The sequence below is a fragment of the Synchiropus splendidus genome, chromosome 4 (genome assembly GCF_027744825.2).
Source record: "Synchiropus splendidus isolate RoL2022-P1 chromosome 4, RoL_Sspl_1.0, whole genome shotgun sequence".
NCBI lineage: Eukaryota > Metazoa > Chordata > Actinopteri > Syngnathiformes > Callionymidae > Synchiropus > Synchiropus splendidus.
In genome coordinates, this window is record NC_071337.1 from 28,530,235 (window position 1) to 28,557,488 (window position 27,254).

At 43.9% G+C, this 27,254-nt stretch overlaps 5 protein-coding genes and 2 non-coding genes across 7 annotated transcripts; 5 read left to right on the forward strand and 2 right to left on the reverse strand.

Moving 5' to 3' along the window:
• Positions 1–141: 141 nt before the first annotated feature.
• Positions 142–7,605, forward strand: ppt2b (palmitoyl-protein thioesterase 2b). Its single transcript, XM_053861582.1, has 8 exons — positions 142–546; positions 1,969–2,122; positions 2,733–2,828; positions 2,896–3,003; positions 3,381–3,464; positions 3,644–3,728; positions 4,034–4,088; positions 5,492–7,605. Exons 1-8 carry the CDS (start codon positions 370–372, stop codon positions 5,633–5,635), a joined length of 903 nt encoding a protein of 300 aa, XP_053717557.1. The 5' UTR covers positions 142–369; the 3' UTR covers positions 5,636–7,605.
• A 323-nt stretch (positions 7,606–7,928) lies between these two features.
• On the forward strand, positions 7,929–10,720 carry rps5 (ribosomal protein S5). Its single transcript, XM_053864002.1, has 6 exons — positions 7,929–7,991; positions 8,806–8,909; positions 9,292–9,501; positions 9,670–9,798; positions 10,012–10,110; positions 10,612–10,720. Coding segments are annotated over exons 1-6 (612 nt in total). The 5' UTR covers positions 7,929–7,990; the 3' UTR covers positions 10,681–10,720.
• LOC128758267 (small nucleolar RNA SNORA3/SNORA45 family) lies at positions 8,939–9,070 on the forward strand. Its single transcript, XR_008414471.1, has one exon. It is a non-coding gene; the product is annotated as a small nucleolar RNA SNORA3/SNORA45 family (small nucleolar RNA).
• LOC128758268 (small nucleolar RNA SNORA3/SNORA45 family) lies at positions 9,819–9,950 on the forward strand. The gene has a single exon (XR_008414472.1). It is a non-coding gene; the product is annotated as a small nucleolar RNA SNORA3/SNORA45 family (small nucleolar RNA).
• ddah2 (dimethylarginine dimethylaminohydrolase 2) lies at positions 10,705–14,345 on the reverse strand. Its single transcript, XM_053864000.1, has 6 exons — positions 14,233–14,345; positions 12,597–13,009; positions 12,263–12,451; positions 11,612–11,731; positions 11,154–11,297; positions 10,705–11,010 (listed from the first exon to the last, which is right to left on the reverse strand). Exons 2-6 carry the CDS (start codon positions 12,894–12,896, stop codon positions 10,891–10,893), a joined length of 873 nt encoding a protein of 290 aa, XP_053719975.1. The 5' UTR covers positions 12,897–13,009; positions 14,233–14,345; the 3' UTR covers positions 10,705–10,890.
• A 1,010-nt stretch (positions 14,346–15,355) lies between these two features.
• On the forward strand, positions 15,356–20,998 carry lypc (ly6 domain containing, pigment cell). Its single transcript, XM_053863561.1, has 4 exons — positions 15,356–15,489; positions 17,469–17,798; positions 17,919–18,038; positions 19,799–20,998. Exons 2-4 carry the CDS (start codon positions 17,750–17,752, stop codon positions 19,999–20,001), a joined length of 372 nt encoding a protein of 123 aa, XP_053719536.1. The 5' UTR covers positions 15,356–15,489; positions 17,469–17,749; the 3' UTR covers positions 20,002–20,998.
• Positions 20,162–26,931, reverse strand: clic1 (chloride intracellular channel 1). Its single transcript, XM_053863560.1, has 7 exons — positions 26,673–26,931; positions 26,440–26,505; positions 24,784–24,893; positions 22,686–22,811; positions 22,488–22,594; positions 22,226–22,407; positions 20,162–21,938 (listed from the first exon to the last, which is right to left on the reverse strand). Exons 2-7 carry the CDS (start codon positions 26,479–26,481, stop codon positions 21,777–21,779), a joined length of 729 nt encoding a protein of 242 aa, XP_053719535.1. The 5' UTR covers positions 26,482–26,505; positions 26,673–26,931; the 3' UTR covers positions 20,162–21,776.
• Positions 26,932–27,254: the final 323 nt, after the last annotated feature.

Consider the following 27,254-nt stretch of genomic DNA (forward strand, 5'->3'; position numbering starts at 1 on the left):
CGAGTTCTATAGCTTACTTCATCTTGACAAATAGTGCATATAATTCAGTTTTAAATCAAGTCTTGTTCAAGTATGGTTACTGTGTGTCCGGTCATTTCATTGGTCCAGAGGTTGCCGGATGTGACGCAATAGTCTGCTAACACCGGAAACAAATAACCAAAACAACTCGGCGGCCGCTCAGTGTGTTTGTCTGAGGCCATGTTTGTTGTTTAAAAGTACCAGCGCATTGGTGAACATATCACTTCCACTAGATATGTAGGGGATGCCGCTTCGGGCCAACTTTTAGTCAAAAAGAAACTCACGTTTTAGCTTTTTTTATTTCCATGTTTACGTTTCATTCACCTTGTGTTTGTTTTCAATTGCGCTAATATGGAGAGCCGTAGAAGCCACCGTCGGAGGAAGCACACCGGGGCTGCCTGGCTTCTCTACTCGGTGCTCGGTGCGTGTCTCTGGGCTGCAGCGGTTGGTTACAAGCCGGTGATCATCGTACACGGCTTGTTCGACAGCTCAGGAGACTTCAAAAATTTGCTGCGCTTTATCAACGAGGTGGGTGCAACAAAACATACTTACTACTCAGTTAACTTTGTCTTCATCAGTGTCTATAAGAGCTAACCTAATATGTACAACGGTCCAACACTTGTTGTGTTTTATAAACATACATATTAGCGATTCAAAGTTGTGCATTCAAACCTGGCGGTTTTTATGCACTGCACATATGCATGTCTGGCTGAATTTCCACACTGTGGGAAGAATAAAGGCCTCTATGTATCGGTTATCATGCTTGCAGTCAGGAAAAAAGGAAATGGACAAATGTTTTATAAATTACAAAAACAGTGCTCAATGTTTATGAGATTTGGAAGGAATACATCCGCAAGTTCATTTATTAGATTCAGTTCAGGGATTGTGCATACGAAATCAACACAGCAATTTACATGACATGATGGAATGGTGGGGGGTGGAAGTTTTTTTCTGCTCCTATTCGTATTGAACCATGTATTTGCTTTGCTTTTTTTTTTATTAAACTGATAGTAGTGCACTTAAATCTGACAATCACTTCCTGAAAACTAACATTCTTTATCTTTGTTTTCATTTCTGCCTTATTTTGAGTTTTGCAGTTTATCTTTAGATTAGATTCTATTAAATCACCTTTATTCTTTCACTATGGGGAAATTTTGGTTGTTGGCAGCATAGTAACATAAAAGACAAAGACAATTTAAAGACAAACGTTTAGCGTACTTCCATAGCACAGTGCCGTATCAATTATTTAGATAGCACATATTTCTGTAAGTTGTAACTTTGTATGACTTTTTTTTACACATATAGACCACTGAAAAAAATTTCAGTATTTACTTTAATTTACTTACTTACTGTCAGTATTTACTTACGTATTACTATTTATAGATATGTGTTTAAGTAAATGATCATTTTTGTTTCATTTCAACATTCCTTCCACATTCCAAATAAAAATATTGTCATTTAGAAAATTAGTTTTTAGATAATGGCAAATGACCCAAATAACAAAAAAAGATGTAATGTTTTTAGACCTCAAATAATGCAAAGAAAACAAGATCATATTAATTTGAAAACAGCTCAATACTCTGAGACTCAACTTAACAAGAATTCAGGAATCAATATTTGGTGGAATAACTCTGATTTTTAATCATCCATCTTGCTCTTCATCACATTCCAGAGGTTTTCAATGGGGTTCAGGCCCAGAGATTTGGCTGGCCATGACAGAGTCTTGATCTGGTGGTCCTTCATCCAGACCTTGATTGACCTAGCTGTGTGGCAGCTACGTTGAAATAGGTTTTTGGGTCAGGGCTCAAGTCATGTAAAGCTAGAAAAAAAACTCCATCAATGAGAAGCAAACAGTTATTCTTGGATTATTTTTAGGTTGTTTTTTTTAATCCAAATATATTATGTTTTAGTTTTAGAAATTTTAAACCGCAATTGTCTTGTCTTGTGCAGTCGCATCCTGGGACCAACGTGACAGTGATCGACCTGTTTGACAGAAGTGCCAGTCTGGAGCCCATGTGGACGCAGGTGGCCGGATTCAAGGACGCTATTTACCCAATAATGCAAAACGCTGCAGATGGTGTTCACTTCATCTGCTACTCCCAGGGTAAATGTGTCTCAACATGAGTTCAGAAATATTTTTTTAGCAAATCTTGCTCACATTTCCTGCAATGAACACTTTCAAAATGTGAGTTTTGTACCAAATAGAAGTAAATGATTTATTATTCTGGAGCTGCAACTTTCACATCTTTTAGTCTGCCTACATATCACTGCATTTCTTTTGATCATCTGGAATTCTCAGAAGAATGCACTTCCACTTGTTTGACCTTTTTGAGACCACAGGTTAAGAAAGCAGGGAGTCCCTTTTATTCATTTATTTTTAAAACCATTTTGTCCTATTTATTTTTATCAATCACAGTTTTATAGATGGCAATAATTTATAAGCATTTTGTGGTATGTTTTCATGAATAATTGTGGTCCACTATTTGTTCTTTCTTTTATTTTGTTGTTTATATTAATAAAAGAGTAATTTATATATATTTTTTCTTTCTGTGTATATTATATTGTCCACATCTTGTTTGGATTTTATATGTTTTCTCCTTGAATTTATGTGTGTAGGCTATGATAGTTACACTCTCTAATCTAATTTTTTCCACACATCTTTCCACACTTCTATGTTGATGACTGGTGATACTGAAGGAGACATGTTGTTTCAGGTGGACTCATCTGCAGAGGCATTCTCTCCACTCTGCCGGACCACAACGTTCACTCGTTCATCTCTCTGTCATCTCCTCAGGCGGGACAGTACGGGGGTGAGTTCTTTTAAGTCCCTCTGACCTCTTGTTTACTTTTTCATTTCCACCCCTGTGTTCACTTTAGACACAGACTACTTGAAGTACATCTTCCCTCAGTTTGTGAAGTCCAACCTGTTCCACTTGTGCTACACTGCCATCGGCCAGAGAATCTCCATCTGCAACTACTGGAATGGTGAGATGCCTGTCTTGTGGAGCCTCCAACAATGTGTTTCTTGCCGTGTCTTCTCAGTCTGCTGTGGTTAGTACTGAACGAAAGTGGTCACAGAAAATATAGTCACATCATATTGGTAAGATGGTGCTCTTTGCATTTAATGCCGTAATTTCTGTAACTGGAAAAGTAAAGCAACAAAATCTGAAATACCAACCTCTGTTCACTGCCTAAAGCACCATCATGGGAGACATTTCCCCTCGAGTCAAGCAAAAGTGTTAAATTAAAAGTGTTGATAGATTTAAACATTCTGCAAACAAATCCAAACAACATTGTGTACCAGCAAGGATTTTCTGATTCAATGTGTTTTGACTTGATAAAACTCATGCTTCCTCCTGCAGACCCCCACCACAGGGACATGTACATGAACAGCAGCAATTATTTGGCTGTTCTGAACAATGAAAGATCAAACCCCAATGCAACAGGTCAGTAATACTTATTGGCAGTTTTACAGCACAGCTGATGGTTGTGAGAGATTTGACTATATGTGTCATGTGACGCCAGACATGAGGCGCATGTGCATAGGACATTTTGAATGACATCCTGATGAGTTTAAGTCTTTGCATGATGAATCATGTTTATTTATTACTTTCTGAACCTGCAGAGTGGAAAATGAACTTCTTAAAGATCCAGAAGCTGGTGTTGATCGGAGGACCAGATGATGGCGTCATCACTCCCTGGCAGTCCAGGTGAGATCTTCTTCTCGGAGGGCAAATGTTTACATGTGACTGTTTTACGTCAGATAATTCTGTTGCACACTGTTGCACTAGTTTACTGTAGAAGAGGGATGTGTTTTGATGATGTTTTTTATCTACACTATCACATTATTATTACTGCTTTTTGCATCAATATCTTTTTAATAAAAAAAAGTTGTCTAGCCTATTGACATTATTAATTGTGTTTGAGGCATCAATGACAGGTGACTGAGCCACTGAAGTTGTTGCTCTGCTCTCACAGCACAGTGTAACCGTTTTGTCTCACATTCTTTCTCCAGTCAGTTTGGGTTTTTTGATGACAATGAAACAGTCGTTGAGATGCAGTTCCGGGAGGTGAGTATAAATATGACATTGTTCAACGTGAAAAACTAACACCTGAACATGCCTGCCTGTCCATTTCTGCTTGTTTGGCAGCCAACTCACATAGGCAGTCATTGCTATTTATTATTGACTCTTATCAGGTTTAGTGTACTGGATACGTTTCACACTCCCAGTTAAGACCTCATCACATTGCTCCACAGTTCAGTGATGTTTTGTCAATATATAAGCTGTTGCACTTAACTTACATTGCGGGACGTCTCTCTCTGTCATTTACAAGTGATGTTTCTAATATCTGGATTTAGTGGGGCGGGTGTTTCCCACAAAGATCCCGTTTAGTAGTGATGGTGAGATGAAGCTTCTTGAAGCACTGAGGCATTTAGAAGAATTGGTTCGACTCCGACTCCTCATGAAGGTTCATTTGCGCCATGGCACCACCAAGTGGACATTAAATATAAGATTCTGCAAGCATGAACTTTTGTTGCCCAAAGCTTTCAGTAGGATTGCCATCGACAATATAAGACACAGATGGGACAAAATGCTATAATGGTGCTTGAGAAGACATGGATAAGATGTACACACATGCACCGCATCAATTATTTTAATTCGAAAATAGAATTTTTTCAACTGTTTTTGGACAGAGTTTCTTTTCTTTGACAGAATTTCCCCCGCTACATCTGTAATACATCGCATTTACCTTGTTGCCAGAGATAAGATCGAAGTGTTCCCAAACTGGGGAAAACTTTCTCTTCCTTGATGGTTCCATGACAACAGAAATTGACAATCGATACAGGGCTGCCCACAAAACGTTCCCAAATGCTCACAAAAAGTGACAAAACGGGGATCCTCTGTTTCGCTTTGTGCCACTTGCTTGATCCACTTTCAGAACCGGTTACGTGGTACAGCCAGTTCGAGGCTTCAACCGCCTTCATCAGTGTAAAAACAAAAACAAATAAAAAAAACAACAACAAAAATAAACATCAAAACTACATCCTTTCCCTCCCTTTACCTACGTCAGCTGCGAGTGTTGTTTCATTTGTATTTTTGAAGTTATTAAGATGCTGAATGAAAACTGATACCTGTAGGTTTCACAAGTTACGATGATGCTGGGAAACACACATGATTGGGAACTTATATTTTATGATTTAACGTCTGACCCAGAAGGCGTGACGTATCAGAATAGGTCATTACTTAAGGTCCTATGTGTCACTGCCTATGAAGCCAACACATCGCCCGCGATCAGGGATCCTGAATGATGATTAAAAGCAAAATTGAAACTGACCTTAAGGTCTTGTAGCCAAACCTTTCTACAAAGCAGCTTTACTGTGTTTTGTTGATTGAATGTTGTTAATTATTGTGATTTAAAATGTACAAGAAACCTTCAAACTTGACTGACTTCTGTCTTCCTCCTTGTACAGATTTACTTAAGAGACTCGTTCGGTCTGAAGACCCTGGCGGCTCGTGGCGATGTCATCATATGTACGATGGCGGGCGTGGAACATGTGTGGTGGCACTCCAACGAGACCGTCTTCCACACGTGTATGGAGAAATGGCTTGTGTAACACACACACACATACAGCTCCTGCTTTTGATAGATTTTTAAGACTCTTAGCTGGACTGCCGTGTTTTAGTTTCTCAACGTTTTTTTTAATCTGGTGTAGGCTAGAGGGCGCTTTGTTCCCTGGAGGAAAATTAATGACCAGTTTGTCATGAAAAAAAGCCTCTTTTTTTTGCCCAAATCAATTACATTATTACTATTTGCACATGGCATGTGTCCATAAATGAAAAGCTAGATTAAAATATTGCATAGCTTTGTTGATGCACAGCGTGTAACTAGTCATGAACTCTTGCTATAGAAGATTTCACTGATGAATTTTATAATCAGATGACTCTTTACAAAATTATATTTTTGTGAACGATGCTGAAATATTGCTTAAAACTTGTATCAGAAGTTGCACCTTATTTTGATCAGAGTTAGATGATTTTGATGCAAAATGTTCTCCAACATAGTGGAAAAAGTGTTTCATTTAATAGTCATTCATGCAGAATGTGAATGCTATGTTTGAATTCAACTGAATTGAAATGACTACATGTTTAGCCCTCACAACTTAGTATTTCTAGAATTTCTAGAGATTTGTTCGAACAATCTTTGAAATAATAGCTTGTACCAGAAGTATTGTTTTGATGCATTCAAGTGCCAGAGTATCATTAACTGTTGAAAGTTATCATGGATTTGTTGCATTATAAAACATGTGACCTTCATAGAAGTTATACGACTCAAGTGTTGAGCTCACTCTCAACATGGGTGTATGTGTGCGTGTGTCTATGGACACTTTTACCTCAGAATCCCAATTCTACAGTGCCTCAACAACCTTTTGTCCATTTGTACAGACTAGCTCATCTTAGAACACGACTTCTTATCTAAGCTGTGTACTGTGTGCTCTGCATGTCTTTTGTTATGATTAGAAGAAGCCTTAAGTATTACTCCTCATGCCTCAGTGTTCTGTGACCCATACCAAAAGTGCTCACGACCTCTGTTCCTCAACAATGGTGCGAATAGTCATGTGAAATTAGTTCTGCAGTGCTATAGAAGCAAACGTATTTTTGCCTTTCATTTTTCATTGTACGTCTCTGCTGTTTGTAGAGGGCTTTGGCCACTTGGTCTCCTTTAAAAGATTTTTTACTTGGATTTAAATCAGAAAGCATGAAGCTTCTAGCCCATATTGTGAAACGTGTATATTAATTATTTGATCAACTGACCTTGTGCTAATTTTTTTTTTTTTACCAGACTTTAGCGGCAGACGCACCAGTGGTTTTGGATTTGTTTTGTCACAATTAAGGTGTTACAGTTGGCCGTTGTCTAAAAGGCTCTGCTGCAACTCACTCTGAAGTCCTAAGTTTCGGCCGATAAATACATGATCTAGAAGAGAATCCATGCCACTGCATGTTTGCCGTAGAACGTCAGGGAATTGAAAATACTGAGGAGCACTGAAGAATATTCAGTCTGAACAGTCAACTGAACTGAGATATCAGGTGTGGATGGGATGGAAATGCAGCATTTGCTCTGGATGAAGAACACAAATGTTCCACTCGTCCCCAGTTAAAACTGGTTTAACCTTTTGCCTTGATGACTGCTTACTATATGGCATGAGGGAATTGACATTTTGACACCAATGACAGTAAATCTCCTCTTCATTTTCGTGTTAAAATGGAAAACTATCATATTCTTAATTTGAAAAGGGACTGCAACAAAACCTCAAAGAATATAGTTATAAATAAATGAAATAAAGGGAACAGACAAGGGAACGATAGTAAATAACTGCACGTAAATGATAGAGATGATAAATTAGATTTTGTTTCAAAGCCATTTCATTGTCTGCAGAATTTTTACTTGTTGAAGGGTTGTCAAATGTCCTTGTTATTTGGCTTTTTGAAGAGTGAAAAAATATTTTGCATCACAGTACTGTTTGTGTACTCCACCGTGGCCCCTGTGTCAAATGTTATTAATCAAATAAAGATTTTTTTAAACTACCGTTTTGTTGTTTACATTTGTTTCAGGTCATTGAGTCAAATGAAGAGAGTGATACAGGATATCACACTTCAATTACACGTGACAGATATGTTGGTTACCGAGACATTATAATCCGGGCTGATGCCTTCACTGCATACTGCGGTTCTATTAGACACATTTGGATGAAGTGACAGTATTGATGTCTAACGGTATGATGAAGCAAAGGTTTTTATGCAAAAAAAAAAAAAACAAAACAAGTCAACAATTACACCGTCCCCCACACGATGGCGATCTCACTAGCTGGCCGTCTCCCGGAAGTGACGAATCGTCAGCGGATATCTGGACGCCGCGCGACCAGGAGGCCCTTTTCCGTCTGTGAGCAGTGTGGTGCGGTTCGGCTAACACAAGTGAGCCCAAACTTACTCATTTAACTGTCGTCTTACGTGTCAAAGATGACAACTGACGGTTCATTATGGACAGTTATTAATCTGTTTTACACGAAATATCATTTGAAGAACCTAACGTACTTTGACTGCGTAGTTATTGCCTCCCAATGTTAAACAGCGTGTGCTACTTCCACGGTGGCTATTTGTTAGCACATGTGGCTGCGGGATGTAGGCGAGACGAGGTCGTTCAGTTTCCTCTGCATTCACCGTGAACGTGCCGTGTAAGCCCACAAGAATAGATGTGGCTTTTCCTCATTACATTTGTTTTTTTAATCCGTGTTAGTGTTGTTGACGGCGTTATCAGTTACGCCGCGTCGGCCTTGGCGTAGATGCTCGTCAAAGTGTGTCGCCCTTTCTTGAAGATAATCGAGATCTCCTGTAAACTACGAGTCGTATATTTTCTAATAAGCGGTTTAACATCTCTACTTGGTCAGAGCCCCTTATTTCCACAGCTGGGTTCAAGTTGTGGTGGATATGACGATCTAGTTTGTATTTCATTGCTGTGTAAACCATTATGATTTCATGCCTTTTGGCTTAGCTTTGTACAGATGCAGGTGGCTACGTGGATGCTGTTCTGGACAAATACGTGATAGCAGTAAAAGACTCAATTGTTCCTCAGTGAATTATTTTTATGCAGTAAGATTGAATGGCATATTTAAAATCTCAAGGTACAATGTTGTACGTATTTAGTCAGCCCTTTCCTTCGCGTTTGTTTGGTGCTGCTTATTTTCCTGTTTTAAGCCACAATTGTGAGATGAGTTTTCACGTTCCCCAGTGACCGAGTGGGAGAACGCCCCAGCTGTGGCTGAGACCCCTGAGATCAAGCTCTTTGGCAAATGGAGCACAGATGACGTCCAGATCAACGACATCTCCCTGCAGGTAAACTTGACAGCCCAGTGAGGGTCCAGACCGAGGCTAGAGTCACGCCTTGACATCACCCCGTTGTCCTGGTGTGCTAGAGTGCTCGTAGAGGAACATCTGTGCTTATTCATTGGCTGCAGTCGACGGTGGCCCAGCCAATCACCCGCTCAGATACATGTCTTGCCAAACCCATATGTATTTACTCATCCAGAATTATCTGCTCTTCAATCAGAACATATGAGCCTCTTTCCTCAACATTTGTTTGTCTCAAACTTGCGTCCAGTGGTGGTTCAGCTTTAGGAACAAGTTACATTCAGTGTTGAGGTGCCACTGTGTATTTGCTTCGATGTACTGGTTGCCCCATCCACAGTGTTTATGCTAAATAGCTCATGTGTTGCAGGACTACATTGCTGTTAAGGAGAAGTACGCCAAGTACCTGCCACACTCTGGAGGACGCTATGCCGCCAAGCGTTTCCGCAAGGCCCAGTGCCCCATCGTGGAGCGTTTGACCAACTCCATGATGATGCACGGACGCAACAATGGCAAGAAGCTGATGACCGTGCGCATTGTCAAGCACGCATTCGAAATCATTCACTTGCTGACCGGAGAGGTGTGTAGGTGTTGGTTTGAGGATTTAGCAATAAGCGCTTTCCTTACCATCGCAACCGTTATTCTGATGACAGTTAAAATGAGTTGAATAGATGGAGCATGTTGACAGATGCACCTAGATATACCTGGTTGGGTTCCTCGTAACTATGCCTCTTCCTTTGTTGTCTAGAACCCCCTCCAGGTCCTGGTGAATGCCATCATCAACAGCGGCCCACGTGAGGACTCCACACGTATCGGTCGTGCTGGCACTGTCAGGAGACAGGCTGTGGATGTGTCGCCCCTCCGCAGAGTCAACCAGGTAGCTAGTGTTGCACTGCAAGCGAGGCTAGAGTCACGGCCGGACACACTCCATTGTCCTGCTGTGCTAGAGTTCTCGCAGAGTAAATGTCTCGGCTTATTCATTGGCTGCAGCCTGTCGTGGTCCAGTCAATCACCAACTCAGACACAACCCTCCTCACAACCAACGCACACTCGAGTCTTGCGCGACAGTCAACTTGTCCTTGTCTCGCAGGCCATCTGGCTGCTGTGCACCGGCGCAAGAGAGGCTGCATTTAGGAACATCAAGACCATCGCCGAGTGCCTGGCCGATGAGCTGATCAACGCAGCCAAGGTGAGATGTTTCACCCACCAAGTCATGCTGACTGATGCAGACACAGGATCAGTGTTTATGTTGGAACCTGTGTTGGCCTGATGAACTTCACAGCGCAGTGACAGGCCAGTAGGCTGTGGTTTTGGTTTGAAATTGTTTAAATTCAAAGAATATAGGGCCCTGAAAATGAGGATAAAGGCTTCACCCACCATCACTATTTGGTACCATCTTGTCAGTTCCTACAGGAAATGCCATTGGTCGAGTTACACCGATTTTGTGGAGGACTAGCTGTGAATAAATCTGTACATACCCAGATTTCTGTTCAGTTTGTCTGATCACTGTCTGGTTGCATATGGTGCCTTTAAGATTTGCCTTTAGTTTTAACTGATCACTAAATAGTTTGTGTCTTTAGTCTGGCGTTTATGTAAGACTTGTGTGTTGGGAGTGAAAACATGACATGTTTGCTGATCTGGGGTTGGTATCTTCAAACTGAGCAATTTCTGAATCTTGTCTGTCTTTCAGGGTTCCTCAAACTCCTATGCCATCAAGAAGAAAGACGAGTTGGAGAGAGTCGCCAAGTCCAACCGTTAAACATGTTCAATTTCTAACAAAAATAAATTTGTGGAGACAAGTCTGATTGCAAGTCTTTATTTCTACAAGGTTTGTAACAAGATTGAACGTCATCTGAAAAGTACAAAGCTCAAATGAATCCACCCAAACAAGCAGGAATTGTCTGTGTTCATCCTGATAAATAGAAAAATAAAAGGATTATGGTGATGTGCCACAGGTAGGTGGCGTCCTTTAGATGTAGCTGTGCTTTCTGTTGATGAGAAGGCAGAGGGATGAGAGAGAAGCTCCAAGTTTGGAGGCTTCGCTGCAGGCGGTGGGCAGGAGGGTGTAGTCCTGGAGATTCTGGAAGTTCTGCACAGGAGATAAGATGACATGCAATGAGGAAACACTGGAAGCCTCCTGGTGCTGAATTACAAATCCAGATTGTTGTATGACCGTCTGAATATCCCATTGCACTCATTGTCAACAATTTGCCAGGTAAACACCTCACTCACAGAGATACTGTCGGAACATTCCTCCACAGGCCGATGGAGCAGGAAGTCTCGCTTGGACGGACCCTTTACATAGATGCAATTAGCGGCCGACACCTCCGGGACAGAGAGAACCTCATAGTGGTGGTCAGTCAGCTGCTCCATCATCTGGACAGGAGACAAAACCAAGCACAGCACGTACTGACTTTCAACATCTGCCTCAGAAGGACTTGGAGGGAACTTCACGGAAAAGTTGAGGGATCTGGTCTTGTGCAGCGTGTGACACTGTTGTCTCAAATGTGATCAAAACTGACTCAAGATAATCTTCTGGCTACCCACAAAATCAGCCCAATTTGATATCAGAACTTGAGGCCTCAGAAGGAGACCATAGGAGACCCAGCACCGCAGGGGAGTTTTTAAACTGCTGAAGTGGGATCAGTGAAACACAATCACTGTGTCAGTCATCAAGGAAAAGATCTCACCCTCAGGGTCTTTTTGGCTCCGTCATTGTTGCAGATCACAATGGTGTCCGGGCCGCCCATGGAACAGATGTTCTTCAGACGAGCTCCGCCACAAACTGGGACGGTGGACACGGCAAAGTCCTGCAGGAAGCACTTGATGGTCAGAACACCTGTTGCCATCTCTTGAACACTGCACAGTGTTCAAGAGATGGCAACACTGATGAGATGCTCTTATGCCATTGCAGATACTGTAAAATGCATTCTGCCACTTTGCACTCTCACTTTCAATCTTTATGATGTCAATACTGACACCAAAGTACAATCTACACCTCAACAGTTTTGATCATTCTGAACCAGATCATTGGCTGGTTTGGTTTCGTGAAGGATAAAAAAATGACCCTTAGAACTTGAGTACATGTTCCAGAGAGCGTGTGACTTCCGGACGTCAGAACTGTATGAAGTAGCACACAGCGGAGCTTCACTGAGGTCCTGCATCACTTTAAAAGCATGACACTGATGACCAGTTTTTCATCAATATCACTGCATGGTTTGAGAAGAGGGAATCCCTCTCTTCACAGAAGTCGACTTCAAAACAGCCCCCAGCTCCAGAACAACCTCCTTCAGCATCAGACACAGAGTTGACAGAAACGGAGAGGTCAAAGCCTCGCTCACCCTGAATGTGTCGGCCAGAACCTCAGCTCCTTGCCGGTTGGTGTGAGAAGAGATGCCGACAAAGAACTCTCTGCCCGTGAAGAGAACGTCGCTGCCCTCCAGAGTGGCCCCCCCGGAGTCACCCTCCTCTCCCCCCATCTCCACCACCGTCAGGTTCAGCTCCGACAACACTCTCCTCACTGCCTCTGCCTGGAGAGACGATGGATATATCGTGCTCATGAATAAAAGAAGGAGCAGGAGATGAATAAAAACATTTGCCTGAAGTGACCGTGACAAAATGCTCTTGTGAGTCGAGTTATATGACAGTTGGGGCGGAGGACTTCTGGAGAGTCACCTCTTTGCGCCTCTGTTGCTTGAAAGGCCTCGTGATGAGGGCGGTGTCTCCCTGGATGACGGCCACATCCTCAATCCTCCAGCTCTCGGGCAGCTCCGGGTCAGGGGGGATCTCGATGAGCTGCAGGCCCAGCTTCTGCCTCAGGGCTCCGGTCAGACAACCAAACTGCCGCTGAGCCTTTGCCAGGTCCACAGAGGCCTCCCCGTTCTGATGATCGCCTCCATCAACCTTCCCAAAAGTCTCAGGGATGCCGCGGACCACCGCGTGAGTGAAGAAGCCGTACGGGCAGATGTTAGCCATGATCAAGAAGGTTCTCAGCAGATGGTGGGAGTGAGTAAACAATGTCCCGGAGAAAACCAGAGAATAGTCTCAGGCCTCCATCATCGGACTCCCCCAGACACGAGCAATCAAACCTGAGAGAGAGAGAGAGCAAGACCACTCCAGTTATGAGAGCTGACCAGGTAGATGGGTACGAGAGAAGGCCAGGTGAATGAAGAGCTGGTCAGAGATTGTGTTTGTAGTATGTGGCTAGATAGAAGGTCAAACAGCTCCAGAGGACTGTGTATGATCAGTTAGTGACAATGCTACGAAAAGTCACATTAATGCTTTGTAACTAATAGAGGTCTTGTGTGGACCAGAAGGCAGCAGGTTGTTTGGGAGAAAGGCAACAAGATCCGAGGAAAGATGGTGAACATTAGCGTGTCTATCTCTAGTCCAGATGAGAGAAGCAGGCCATGACATCTGTTTCAAAACTCTTCTGTAACAGATGGTGGTTCATTGGAATAGAGGCCCATATAGAGGGCGCAGAGAGGTTGAAGGTGGATGACCATGCAAGCACATAGGTAGGAAGGTGAGAGCATGTAGATCCTGAGAGTTGGAAATGGTGCTATGTTTGTAACAGATATGGAGGGCTTCCTCAAACTAGGACAGGAGTTTGAAAAGCAAGTGTCCTTTATATGTTGCTGTGTTTAAGCTGTTAAGGCAGTGACCTCTATGACTGAGGAGATGGACCAGCAGACCACCACATAAACTACCAACACTAATAAAAAGTTCTCCGGTGTGTTGGGACATGCATCCAGACTCTGAGGAGAATATATCTCATAACATCAATATTGAAAAAATGGTGTGTAGGCAGCCTTCCTCCCTCAGTCTGTCATGGAGACCTTCTGCTCTCAGATGTTTGTCAACTCCACAGAATCAAAAGCGATCATTGTTCCCCTTCAAGAGGGACCACTCACTCAAAAACAGCAACAGAGGAGGCTTGTTCTGGATCAGAAGGAAACACTATTCACCAGCTGTGGCCGGAGCATTTCCATATTTGAGAAGTGGGTCAACTGGGAGACAATTGCTCTTTCAGATCTCTCAGAAAGTCGCTGGCTGGGAGAAACCAGACAGGAACTTGGTCCGGGTCGACCACCGCAACACTAACGCCGCGACTGTGTTGTGCAGATAAACCAGCCGTGCCAACATGAAATCACGGAGTCATCACAGAGGTCAGCAACACGTCCGAGTACCGCGGACCGCCCTGATGTTTCCGCCACTTCTGGTGATGAGCAACTCTTTCCAGGCTTGGAGATCAAAACCTAACTTAGTTTCAAGAACAACAAAGACAAGAATCCGGCGGAGAAGGGCTCACCTCGTAAGAAAAGTGCTGGGCTGTTTCCTTCCTCCTTGATTTAATTTCCCCTCAGTTCCCGTTATCCCTCTCCGCTCCCTCCAGCTCACCCTGAATTTATAGACGTAGGAAACGGCCACTTCCGAGTGCGCAGTTCAAAATAAAAGTCCACTCGATCGTGCCACTTCAGATGAACGACGTGGAGTTACACACATTAACCTAAATGGTTTCACCGGGATTTACTCAACCTTAAACCTTGTTTTGGGTTCCATCCTTTATATCTTTGCGATTATGTCACTCAACATTTTATTGTATCACATGTCGACTCAATACTATTTCAATGAGACAGAAAAAGCAAGAGCCTAGCTCTTATAAACAGAAGAAAAAGAATATGCGACCGAATATTTTAGTTTTTTTTACAGTGCATTTGTAAATCAATAAGGTACACAAAAATGAGAACAAAACGAAACAGTTCAGATCAAATCAATTTGCAGATATTCTCCAAGCATTGTGGATCTATTAGTTTTTAATCTTATTTAAATAACGTGCACGTTTAAACGTGTCCACGATACAGGCTCGGCTTTTAATTTCTAGCAAAAAATCCCGACACTTCCGGTGTTGCTTCACGCTTCAGTTCCATCTTGACGCGCTTCCCTCCTCCCCCACTCGTACAACCTGAAGTCAATCATCGCTCAGCAACAGCCAGGGTTGACAACAGGAATAATCAGACTAATCGCTCATTGTGACCAAATCACAGGTTACAGTCCTGCAGTGAACGCTACGATGACAATAGTTGTATTTGTTTATGAATCCCACATCTGTTTGCACTTCACACCTAAAAGTGCACCAAAGTTTGTCCTAGAGACAAGACAAAGACAGATTGTCCAAGGCTCGGATGAAGGTGGAAATAATCCCGGTTGTAACATCAAACTTCAGGTGACAGAGTTCAGTATCTGATGAAACTCTGTTTATGTCATCAGCAACTCAATCTGGCTCTGTCTGCCCTCACAAACACAGTCCATCATGCAGTGGAGAATATATAATCTGGCGTCCCCAAATCTGGGTCAGATGACGCTGGATTATCAGGTGGCCTGATTTGATGGCTGGAGAAATTGAAACTGGATAACAATTTTACACAGCGACAGGAGCTGAAGGAGTCTGAGGAGCACAGCCAAGATTTAGCTTTAATATTGAGTCACTTCCTCTTGACTGGGTTGATGCTGTGACCTCATGAAGCAAGTCAGCAGGGTTTCCTCCAGAATCGGCGCCTTCCCGAGGGTTAGTGCCCTTAACTTAACTGACCTCGCGACCACTCTTGATCCTGTGTTGTGTCTACCTTCCGCTATGGCTTCTTCTGACCCCCTCTTCTGTCTTGTGAGCGTCCTTGACCTGGTGGGTCCCACTGAGATCACGCATGATCGAGAGGAAGCCCAGAGCTGACCACGAGGGCCTTGCAGGTTTGGAGGGAGCTTGTGGCGCATTAGAGAGCAATATCAGTGAGAGAGGTGGGGGGTGAGTCGAGGGTACAGACAGGATTAAAGAGCACCATCTGTCTGTGAGCGCACAAACAGTTATTACTGAGTCACCGCACAGAACCTTTAGTTGAAGTGAGGTCAGACCACAAAACGCTGTGCAGCATTTTATACAGTTACAGTATAAAGACACCTCCTGACTAGAGCGCCCTCTTCTCCTGAGCATTGGTTGTGCTTGAAGAAGCTGAAGTTTCAGTTCACTTGAGCTTTGCTATTGCGACTGCCTTGCTTTTGCTGAGCTGGCGCCAGTGCCAGATACCGGACCACTGACCTCACTCACTGTCCATGATGAATAATGAAGCCTCATGTTCAGATCCCAGCTTTGACCAACAATTTTCATGAAAAGTGCTGAGTTACCTATTGTAACTTCAGTTCTATGAATACGTGCGATGCCCTCTAACGGGCTTCGCTATCGGTTACCTCCACTCTACATCAGTTATAAGGCAAGAGTGCCGCCTACTGAGCACAGAAAATGAGGCTTCATGAAGCTTCACCATCTTTGTGATGTCTTAGCTGACCTCCGAGAAGCTTGCCTCGACTGAGTCATTCGATTCCAGATAAAAAAAGAATTCTTCATGCCCCACAGTCAGAGCCAGCATCAGGTAATAACATGGAAATAACATACAGCTAGGTCACATAACACAAGAAATCCTCTCATACTATTGAAGCAGCACAGGGAGGATGGTGTCAGACTCTGCTGCGGTGGAGCAGGCTGGTCAGAGCGCTCTGGTAAACAGCTTATTTGGTTGAACGCCAGCCGTCACAAGACTCCTGTCAGCAGACCTACTGCCCTCATGTCGTCCATTACCACCTAAAAGATAATCGAGTTTGCTTGCTGCTCGCTGTGGTTCTTCCTCTGCTGTCTGGTGCTGCTGCACGCTTATACATTCTTATCTTAAGTCAGGGACAAACATAGAGTCTACAAATATGCACATTAATTTAATGTTCTGAGGTTTGAAGGATCCATCAGATTTAAAAAAAAAGAGTAGATGGAAGATGTTTTCTTGCCTGAGGATCTCTGGATAAGAGAGGTTTGAAGAACTGCTAAAGGTTCGAGACAGTTGGCGTTTCCATCCTCCCATGCTGCAGCACATTTTCTCCAGGCCCTCTAGTTTTGATCAGTTGAAGATTCTCTCTCCTACTGTTTTCGGGAGAAATCTGTGTCCATATGAAACCACCAGAAACGATGCAGTACACATTTTTGTAACAGACTTACAAAAAGCGGAGAAAATAGCATGCTGTATGAAAGCTACAACAGCATGGCACAGAAAACCACATTAAAACCCAAAAGTTCGTGTGACATCATCGCTTTCAAAAAGGTGCAGCTATAAATGACTGAAACCGTTCATGGATCAAAGGCCTATCTGACACAGTGCAGAAGCATCTTTGTGTGGATGGGACTATGTCGTCCATTGGTGTAACTGTGTGTTTATATTTCCCCACTGTGGGACAAATGAGGCATAACTAATCTAATCTAATCTAATCTAAGTACTTGGGATGGGCACCTTGCAAGTCCTAAAGGTTATGAATCATTTTATGATTGATAACATTTCATAGTTCACCATTTACTTGCCAGTGAAGGTCCTGAGTGGTGGGGCCCCTGACGCCCACACAAGCCCTTTGTGTGCAGAAGTGAAGAAGCCACGGCAGGAGCTGGTGGGGCACTAGATATGATGTCACACAATCAAACACACTTGACTATTTATTTCTTTTCTTTTCCAAAAGTGCTGACCCACGCATTCTCCGCACGACGCCGCAGTCCTCTCAGCTGATCATCATTACCACTACAAATTGAATCACCCTCAGGGAGGAGACTGAAACACTCTGCAGACGGCTTCACAGGTTTCCCAGCGGACAGCAGATGTTTTTCTTTTCTTTTACCATGCACTGCCTCAGCAAGGAGAGCGGACTGTGAACTCCAAAACTATCCGGAAGACGACCTTGATCAAAGACTGGAACGCCACTCTAGTCGAGACTCAATAACCCCTGGACACCCGGCCGGACCCATGGCTCGTACACCTCTCCTGGTTTTGCTTTGCAGTCTACCTTTGGCAAGTATGTTGTTTTAGGTTTTCAGTCAGACCGACTGACCGATGACTGCCGCTCTCAACAGAGGACTTTGTCAGGTCGCCGAGGCACTTTTTGACAAGTTTTTGGTTTGCTTCTGTCACACAGCCAGCTTGTACTGCTACACGTGTGAGTTTCCAGCCATCAGTCCTCTGGATTGCCTGAAGTTGCCGCTAAAATGCTCAGAAGGACAACAATGCCTGTCCAGTACTGCAACGGCAAGACATGGTGAGGCCGGATGTGATATTCTACTTTGAAAGGGACAGAATTTTCTGAGCGAAGACTCACTCATCACAGCTCTGGCTGTTGTCTCCTTGACCTTTTGGGAATCACCAAAAGACAATCTATAATTTCCATGTTGCGCTCTTGGCTTCTTAAAGACAGCAATGCATGTGTAGTATGTATGTCCAAGAGTAACACGACTGTCTGTGTGTGTGTGTGTGTGTGTGTGTGTGTGTGTGTGTGTGTGTGTGTGTGTGTGTGTGTGTGTGTGTGTGTGTGTGTGTGTGTGTGTGTGTGTGAACAACAGCACGCAGGAGGAAGAGTAAAATATTTGGGGTTGATTTGACGCCCAAGGTGAAGTTACTGAGATTGTCCTTGGGAAAAGACAAAATCCGAAATGAATACGTCAACTCGTGTAGAGAAGTTTGGAGACAGAGTTAGGAAGGCCAGATGGTTTGGACACATGGAGAGGATGAAGAGGATAGGTGCGAGGGCCACTCTTTTCCCAGGGATCTAACCAACATCAGTATGACTTACGATCACCACTGACCACAAGGAAGGAAACCTAATTTAATTTTTGGAAATCCTGTTTTAGTCCAAGCAAGACAGACTTAACAGAGGTAGTACTGTGGAGAAGAAGGGCTCAATTGATCTGACCAGTACTGGCCTCTCGCAGAAAATACAGACCACCTGTGACTTGGTATTATGGAGGCTTGAGAGCGGACGGAAGTTCTCTCTGCTCAAGAATTCATCAGGCAGAGTAGATGGGAACATCGTGACCTTCTACACAACAACGTTGCAAAATGTTGGAGGGCTATTTCTGGCCCGCTGTTATTTCTAGGAATGTTTACAGTTCTGGGAATGGTGGGGTCAGAGGAGGAAGCAGAAGTTCTCTGAAGAGGGGTTTGAGACAGTTTCTCCACATGTCAGCAGCAAGACAGTGTTGCGGCTTTGTTTTGTTTGCGACTTGACTTTATGTGCTTTGGATGTTGGTCAGTAGGGGGCGCTCCGGCACTGGTTGATTAAAACCATACGGCGCATTATATCATCTAAAGAAACATTTTATTTGGATTCATCGTCATCAACGACAACATGTCGCCTATAAAATATAAGTGAATAATATATCAGAGAAGACGGCTTCTTCTTCATCACAAAGTGCTTGTGGGACACTGGAAAAAGCCCCCCTGCAGCACAGCAGCTCACCTGATCCCACACATGGCACCAGACGTTAGTGCCCCATGTTCTGAGACAGAACCCCTGATACGTTTAGGAAGAGCTCTCCTTCTAGTTCAAATAATTATCAATTACCTTGTTATGTTTGAAAGTGAAGCTGTTTTCCTGACTGTCCCTCTTCCCTCTGGCAGGAGGCTACGGTCAATCCAGACCAGAACCTCCCGTCACAGGAACAGCTTCTTCCCCTCTGGACTGATGAATTCATGATCAGCCTTTGTTGTTTGTGGGTTATTTCATTTTATTTTGTTGACAGGCACAGCTCCTCCAGGTTTGTTTATCACTAGCCGCCACTGAGTTTAGCCACGTGGGAGTCAAGCTCTTGCAGGCCACATGATTCACAGCCAGACCGATCCACTTCCGTCTCTAATGGTCTATAAATGAATAAAGGATTAGTGACACGTTTCAGTGCGTCATGCTGATTGTTAGGACCATTTTTTTCCGGTACAAAACTTCTGGAAACATGCCTTATACTGTGTTCGTTGGACTTCAGTTCTCATCTTTGACTGTCCAAATATGACGCTGGTTTGTTGCAGGCCCACTTGAACTGACCATGTATGAGAAGAGCTGTGCCGTGGCTTCCCAGTGTGGCTTGAGTGGGCAGAAGTTCTTTTCCGGCGTCTCCTTCAACTACACCAACATCTGCTGCAAGAAAGACCTGTGTAACACTGCCACCGCCCTCCGCTGGGGAGGTGCACTACTGTGTCTACTGCCGACCCTCAGCCAACTGCTGGCCTGAGCTGAGCCAGGGAGCAACTGGAGCTCACAGAAAATGAAATAGTTAACAGTGCAGCCCCTTTTGGCCCCCATTATTACAAACCTTTCCACCAGTACAGCAGTAAAGGTGCGTTGTTGCTGCCCTCACGCCGTCACCATGACCACAGAAACGAAACCGATGAGAAAATACAAAACGTTGATTTATTTGGAGGGAAACAGTTCTACATTCTTGCAATGATGGGGCACAACCAAATTACAACGACGCTTTAAAAGTCTTTCAAATAAAACAGCTAGGAAAGCGATCAACTGCTTGATTCAGTTCGAAGTAACAATGAGTGAGAGCCAAAGAATTCAAGCGCAAGGGTGTCTCCTTCACTGGACCTGGATACACCAATAACATTTGTCCAAAAAAAAGCGCATTGTTGACAGTTAAAATGAGATTTTTTTTTAAAATCTAAAATTGCACTTACGGTTCATATATAAACTTGAAATTGTGCATAAAGAACACTCAACAACAAACCGGAACACTTCCTGAAATTATTGCAAATACGCAACTGTTTTGTAATAAACAAAGTTTGACTTGCTGATATAGGTCTTTTAATTTTGTCTGATTTGGTCCCACGACACTCAACATGAGGTAATTCAGGCAGCTACAATCTGGTCCTCTTGCTTGACAAAAGTCAAGACACATGATGCCAGCAATCCCTTGCCATATTGTGGTTCACTTCTCTCAGTACATCACTGATTTTCCAGCATTTTTTAAAGACTGTTTTAGACAGACTTGCAGGACTCTCTGAGCCACATGTTTGCATCTGTGTCATCGCAGTCTTGCTCTGCAGCGCAGTGATCTGGTGTCAAATTGTCTGTCGTGGGAGCAAAGTTTTCTTTTGGACAACCACCTCCTGCAAAATTCAAATTGCACTTTCATGATTATGACTGTCACAATTTCTGGCTCAATTTTTTTTCTCGAAAATGTAATCCTTTTTCATCACTAATACAACAAATTTCAGCAATCTGTTCACCGCAAACAGAATCAAAGAGTTTACCATCCATAATATATTTGATTCAATATCTATGTGTGTCTTTCTTCAGCAAACTTTGGTATTGTCAGCTACTGTATCAAACAAAAAGAAAAATGACTGCTTAGGAATCCTTCATTCTTTAACCAACCAAACTGCCTAGTTCCATCTCTCCTGTTAGAGGTTTGCACCCACCAGTAGGCGACGCCGTTAAACAACCGCCCATCGAAGCTAGAATGAAACCCTTCAGGCCTGCTTTGCCTGAACACTGAGGAAGTCTATTGAAACCATTTCCTGCCACAGTAGCGGTTTTAGGTTGGAAAAAAACCCCTCTCTACTTCCTGATGTTCGTGAGCAACATGAGTAACCTGAGCGCAGATGCTTCCCCTCTCTTTCATGCAAAGGTTCACTGCATTTAGAAACAAAATGGACCATTCGAAAGCATGTCGCTCAATTCACTTCCTGCCAGCAGAACCTGCCACATCAGCGGGTCAAAAACAAGAACTAAGTTATGTAACATATTTTATATGCTTGGAGAATTTGTGTTGTTCATACACTCCTGCAGGAACTGTCAGTTTTGGGCGAATACAGAATGTTGTAACTTCCTCCTTCTTTTACTAAACCACGTCCGCAGTTGACTGAAACCTTCATCAAATTAATGTTGTCCTTTAAAAGACTAAAGTCAAACAAACCCAAATACATTAAAAAAAAAAAAAGAGTGACTGAAATAAACGTAGTCGCTAACATTGACTCCCCCCACCCCTGCCAGGTTCCCTCTCTACTTGAGCGCTTTAGCTACAGAGAAGTAGGCGATGTGAATCTCCTCGTCGATGGGACATGTGGAGGCAAACTCCTCCCGAGCGTACGCAGCGTTCAAGTATCTCCAAAGGTTGGTGAGCGTCTGGGGGATGCTGAAGTTCCGGTATTTCAAACACACAACCTGAAAACAAACATAGATTTGTATTCGGTTTCCAGAATAATCACATTTTGATCGCGTTTGCTTTTAATAATAAACAAGAGAAAATGACACCCTTTAAACATCAGCCCTTCATCAGATGCATGAAGTACAAAATAGCTAAATCCTAAAAAGTGCTAGCTCTGTTTTGGTGAAAGTCGTGTAAGATAGATGTCCAAGCTTGAGACTTGGGTCAAAAATGTGCCCCCCCGTGGGTGAAAGCGTTCGACCCCTCTGCTCTAGAGCAACGATGGCTCTTCAAAGCTGTTCACCTTGACAATGTGGAGTTTAGGCAGCAGGTTGCAGTCGGCAAGAGTGAGCTCTTGGCCATCCAGAAACGGACGAGAGGAGGAAGTGACATCATCTGCGCTGTTTTCGTCAATTTCGTCAGGAAGTGGAGACCCCAGGTAGTCGTCCAGCTTCTTCAGAGCCTTCAGCAGGCCTTTCTCCAGATCTGAGCACCGACAGCACAAAGGTAACTTTCACTGGAGGCTGATGAGAAAGTACAGGTCGAGTATCCGGTACTTCACTCACTCTCATTAGCCTGAGGGTTTGAGTTCTTGATGTAGGCCGAAAACTTGGAGAAAACATCCACACCTGCTGTGTTGGACTCGGGGTTACGAGCCGCCAGGCGCGGGTACCTACCGAGCACAGAAAAATAAGACTCAACACACCAGTCCATGCACAGGGGACGGAACAATAGAGGAGGAAACAGATGGAAGAGGTGATTACTTTGGAGGGCAGAGATTTTCCTCCAAAAACTCCTCAATCTTGTTGGTGTCGGTTTTCACCTCATTGCAGTACAACAGGAAGGGCGGCTGAGCCCCTGGAGCCAGGTCCTTCAAGATGTCCGGCTTCCTGCGTCAGCATGGAATGAGGAGTCAGACAAAAGACCTTCAGCTGAGGTATAGACAGGAATCACGTAACCTTGGGCTGGGTCGGGAGGAAGACCAGCTTTAAGAGGAAATCAAGAGTTTTGCAGTAAAACAGAGCAAACGTCACAAACTCAGTTCTTGTCCGAGCCAGACAAGGCGCCAGCGCAACAGGACACCTGAATGTTGATGTGAACCAAGGTAGACGACCGCGTCAGAGAACCTATAAGCACCACTCCATGTAATAAAATAAACACGGATCCAGAGTCCACCAAAGTCATTATCAAAGGTTCCTGTCACACATGGGTGTCGGTTGTCAAATGCAGCGGAGCTGGTCAGCATGGCGCGGTGTCGCCGTCTCGTCATGTTGATGTATGCAAGTCCAATGCAGTGAGTGCCCTGCGTGTCAAATTTATAGTGAGATGCAGAATTGTCATTGTGGAAATTGTGTTTAGCGGTATATCAAGTACAATATGTTATGGCCCATCCCTACTGTGCAGGGAAGCGTGTTAAAATTAAATACGCCATTTAAAGTGTCAGCGTTTGACGTAGGACGGAGAGTTTTCGGGGCTCGTGAAAGTGAGACTGCTGGACCCTCAGCTGCAGGCTGTTAGCGCAGCTAGCACTTAGCAACACCTGCCGGACTGAACGAAACATTCTGAAATCTTAGGGGGATGAATATTCCTCTTCAGAATGTGAGACTGCCAAATCCACTCTCCTGCATCATGTACAGAGGATGGGTATGCACAGATCCACTCCATGGAAACATCAGAGCTGTTGTGCGCAGGTTTGTACAGGAGTCGGTATCAGCATGACTAAGTGGTGATCCTGATACCAGGATCACAGACATGGAGGATAAGGACAGTTCAAGAGCCACACATTTGTATTCCACACCGCGATGACATTGTATTATGAAAATGAAGCAACACACCTCCAAGCCAGCCATGTTTCAACAACACTGTATATGCGCTTCTCCACAACTGTACCTGCACAGCCGTGCAACAACAATCAACAATGATGAGAGGTGTAAACACACAAACATGTCAGCTACTAACGTCACAACAAGTGCCAACAAGTAACGTTCGGAAACATTTTCATTCGATCCATGTGCAGATCAAACACAATGAGCCAAGATTGTGAAGTGCCTCAACACACCAGCTGTACCGCTGTAGTTGGAACTGACTACAGGCTGGCGAGATGGACTCAGTGTTCTGGAGGCAGCACCTCACGGCGAAGAGGAAAACAAAAAAATCCTAGAATGAATATTGAAGCAGGGGGTGGCGCTCCGCCTGCTGTTTGAAGCCCCGGGTGTCACCAGAAATAAACAGGGCTTTAAATGGTCCAAGTTTCAGTCGTAGTTCGGCTAACTCAGGCACAGAGCAAAATTAGGCTCTTCATGATTCAGTGAGTAGTTTGCGTTCTGTAAAATTATTTTCCTCCTGTCTATTTGGAGTTCCTGGGCTTGAAAGACAGAAATCTTCTGCCCATGACCAGTCAACATATGTGCATATGCGTATTTAAATGGAGCTGTGGAAAGCAAGGCGGATTGCGTGGACAACATGTTCTGGAATCAAGAGTACGCCATGTTTCAGCTTGAAGTCTACACAATTGTCAGTACATGAGCCCGCTGGTCTTTGGCATGCTCCAGGTAAATGACTACAACCGCCCGTGTATCGTCAAACTGTATTTTCTCCAAACTTTTACAGAAACACGGCCTCAAATGGTGCTCATAATGAAGTGACAGGTGTCCTCCATATGCTTGTGTAAAGCAGTAACTACATCAGGCTCCGTATTTGTGGTGCAGCTTGTTCAATGTCTCTCGTTGCAATTTTGTGACTTTGTCTCCTAGTGAAAAAATCCTCAGCCTATCAGGAATGAGCTTTAAATGTAGGACAATACCACTGGCTGAAGACCATGTGATGAGCTCCCACTGCTGTTCTAGTTTATACACATCTCACCTCTTCATATCGACGGTGGTGACGTCGAAGGTCACACCCTTCAGCCACAGAACCATGAAGAGGCGCTGAGAGAAGGGACAGTTGCCAATGCTCTGACCATCACTGCCCGCCTGAAAGACACAAGGGGGGTGTGAGAATGATCCAAGTGACAGCGGATCTGCAGTTCAAAAGAGTGTCAGATCCAACCGTTGTCACGGCTTGTTCTCTTATAGAAGAAGGAACTGAGAAGCTACAGTGTGTTAGAGAGTGTGAGGTTTGTCATGCTGGTTTCCTGTGAGGACAGGAGAGTATGAAACACTGTCATTAGTAAATTGTTTGAACATAAATACGAACCGACAGAATACTGTGCACCTAATGTTGTAACTACTAAGGAAACTCACCAGCTGTTAACATACTAGACCAGGGGTCGGGAACCTATGGCTCACGAGCCACGTGGGGCTCTTTCGATCGGGCCCTTTGAACGAAATCGGAGCGCAAACTACCATCAGAACTAACCTATCCAATGTAACCATTCTGTTAGCAGTGCCATCACCCCAACAGCAAGCTCAGTAACAGTGACTTCCCATGATGCTCTGCAGCTCAGACAACCAATCACAGTCATATGTCACTTAATTATGGAATTACAAATTACAAAAATTTCAGCTGGCTCAGTCTAAAGGGTTCCTGAGCCCTGCACTAGACAGTATCTCCACATCAACAACTGTCATCCATTTGTCACTCTGGTGCAGATCTTAAAGCTCTGACAGCCTTGTCTGGATGAAGAGGTCATGACCTCTCTATATACAGACAATCCAGCCATCAAGTGACACCAGGTAATTACAGTTGAAGATTTCCACGGCAGGATACGCTAAAAATAAACAAAATTCATGTAGTTGGGGGTTCAGTGAGTGGAGGGGTAAGTGTTCTACCTTGGTAGATGTGTTCATTCTATTTTACGTGAATGCAGTCACCTCAGGAGACTTAAAGGCCATAAAGCTATTGAGTGTTTTGTCTTTCCTGGTTCAAAAGCGTCCTAAAGGAGTGTAAATCCACTACATAACATACATAGGCAAACAACGCATCATTGTCTTCCTCCTTTACGTTCAGCAGTTCGGGTTTCAAAAATGGCTCAGAGGTGAAGGTGAGCGAGGGCGGAAAACACGCTCTGAAAAAACAGGCTTTGAAATACTAAATAAACACAGAAAACCTTGGTTTCCCTCACCTTCCCCCAGACTGAAAACATCACCACCACTAGCTGCAGTCGAAGGGAGGAAAGCAAGTCAACGGAACCTGGAAGTCTCACTTCCATGTTGGCCTCTTTCAGGGAGACGCAACTTTTAATCTGAACTATAAAGCTGCTATAGAAGCACTAGTGGACTAAATACGGGTCCAAGTCGTTATCTCACAGCGGGGATTAAATCAGATTAGCTCCACCGTGTCCAAGCTCGGTGAGTCAGCACTCTCACCCTTTAATGTCGATCAAAAGCGCTCCATTGGAGTTATAAGCATAACATTGCGTGAAAGACACACACGTCAACAGGCGGTGGGTGATGGGGATGGAAAGATAAGGCGAAGAGGTGAAACGCTTCTATGACTCGCTCAACAAACACGGGCTCATCGTGTCGCCTTCGCGTCCTGGGCGTGTGGCGCTTCTTTCTCCCGTCAACTTTCGCTTACCTTCACGAAAAGTTCCACCTTTGGGGGCTCAGGGTCGCTCATCGTCTTCAGGAGCGGTAATGTTTGCTGAGGAGACAGAAGGGATTTTACAAATCACTGAAAACTCGATGCACTCAGCGTCCGACCATCTTCGCCAACTCGACCCAACAAGTCGCTTTAAACGTCTACAAGGACACGCGGCTTCGTTTCCCACGCATGCCAAAGTTTTACGATCGACACCAAAACAGATTTACCCCAGAAAGTCTGTCGGTTGTCGCTAACGTCTGCGGCTGCGGTTGATTCTCCTCCCAGTTCTGCTGTCAAGCTCCGCGACAAACTCATCGTCGCTCCCCCATTTCCTGTCGCTGCGCGTCGGTCCGAGCTTCCAGAAACCCCCGAGGGCGAGCCCCCTGAACCGAATTAGAGTCCGGACCTGAGACGGCGGAGGCTGTGGGGCTCAGTTGAAGCTAATATTGTCTTGTTTAGACACTCGTCCGTGCTTGGACACGAGTGACACGGTTGCCATTTAAGATGGTGTTTGTGACAGTTGAAAATGAAACATCTCGTACAGCACATTATATCTCAGTTCGAAACTTGGTTGTGACCCAAATCAAAACCTAACATTTATTTTAATTATATTATTTTTTTAATTTAAATATAAACACAGAGTTAATCTGCTTAGAGGAAAATTTTCTGTTAACATGATTAAAAACGAGTGCCAATTTTACAAATGTTCTTGTGCTGAACGATATGGACAACGTTTCATGTTTCCATATTCATGGCAGAAATCTCGATATAGATACGATTTGATTGCTGAGTAAACGTCATGGAAGAAA

Bases quoted from the DNA above. Each gene is read 5' to 3' on its own strand.
- ppt2b (XM_053861582.1), top strand. From the start codon at position 370: ATGGAGAGCCGTAGAAGCCACCGTCGGAGGAAGCACACCGGGGCTGCC. The intron at 3,004-3,380 runs GTGAGATGCCTG...TTCCTCCTGCAG, and splicing joins CATCTGCAACTACTGGAATG to ACCCCCACCACAGGGACATG. The intron at 3,729-4,033 runs GTGAGATCTTCT...TTCTTTCTCCAG, and splicing joins ATCACTCCCTGGCAGTCCAG to TCAGTTTGGGTTTTTTGATG.
- ddah2 (XM_053864000.1), bottom strand. From the start codon at position 12,896: ATGGCTAACATCTGCCCGTACGGCTTCTTCACTCACGCGGTGGTCCGC. The intron at 11,298-11,611 runs GTGAGATCTTTT...TCTCCTGTCCAG, and splicing joins GAGCCAAAAAGACCCTGAGG to ATGATGGAGCAGCTGACTGA. The intron at 11,011-11,153 runs GTGAGTGAGGTG...TCTCCTGTGCAG, and splicing joins AATGTTCCGACAGTATCTCT to AACTTCCAGAATCTCCAGGA.
- lypc (XM_053863561.1), top strand. From the start codon at position 17,750: ATGGCTCGTACACCTCTCCTGGTTTTGCTTTGCAGTCTACCTTTGGCA. The intron at 17,799-17,918 runs GTATGTTGTTTT...TCTGTCACACAG, and splicing joins TTGCAGTCTACCTTTGGCAA to CCAGCTTGTACTGCTACACG. The intron at 18,039-19,798 runs GTGAGGCCGGAT...GGTTTGTTGCAG, and splicing joins TACTGCAACGGCAAGACATG to GCCCACTTGAACTGACCATG.
- rps5 (XM_053864002.1), top strand. The intron at 8,910-9,291 runs GTAAACTTGACA...CATGTGTTGCAG, and splicing joins TCAACGACATCTCCCTGCAG to GACTACATTGCTGTTAAGGA. The intron at 9,799-10,011 runs GTAGCTAGTGTT...CTTGTCTCGCAG, and splicing joins CCCTCCGCAGAGTCAACCAG to GCCATCTGGCTGCTGTGCAC.
- clic1 (XM_053863560.1), bottom strand. From the start codon at position 26,481: ATGAGCGACCCTGAGCCCCCAAAGGTGGAACTTTTCGTGAAG. The intron at 24,894-26,439 runs GTAAGCGAAAGT...TGTGTCTTTCAG, and splicing joins AGGTGGAACTTTTCGTGAAG to GCGGGCAGTGATGGTCAGAG. The intron at 22,408-22,487 runs GTGAGTGAAGTA...GTCGGTGCTCAG, and splicing joins AAACCCTCAGGCTAATGAGA to ATCTGGAGAAAGGCCTGCTG.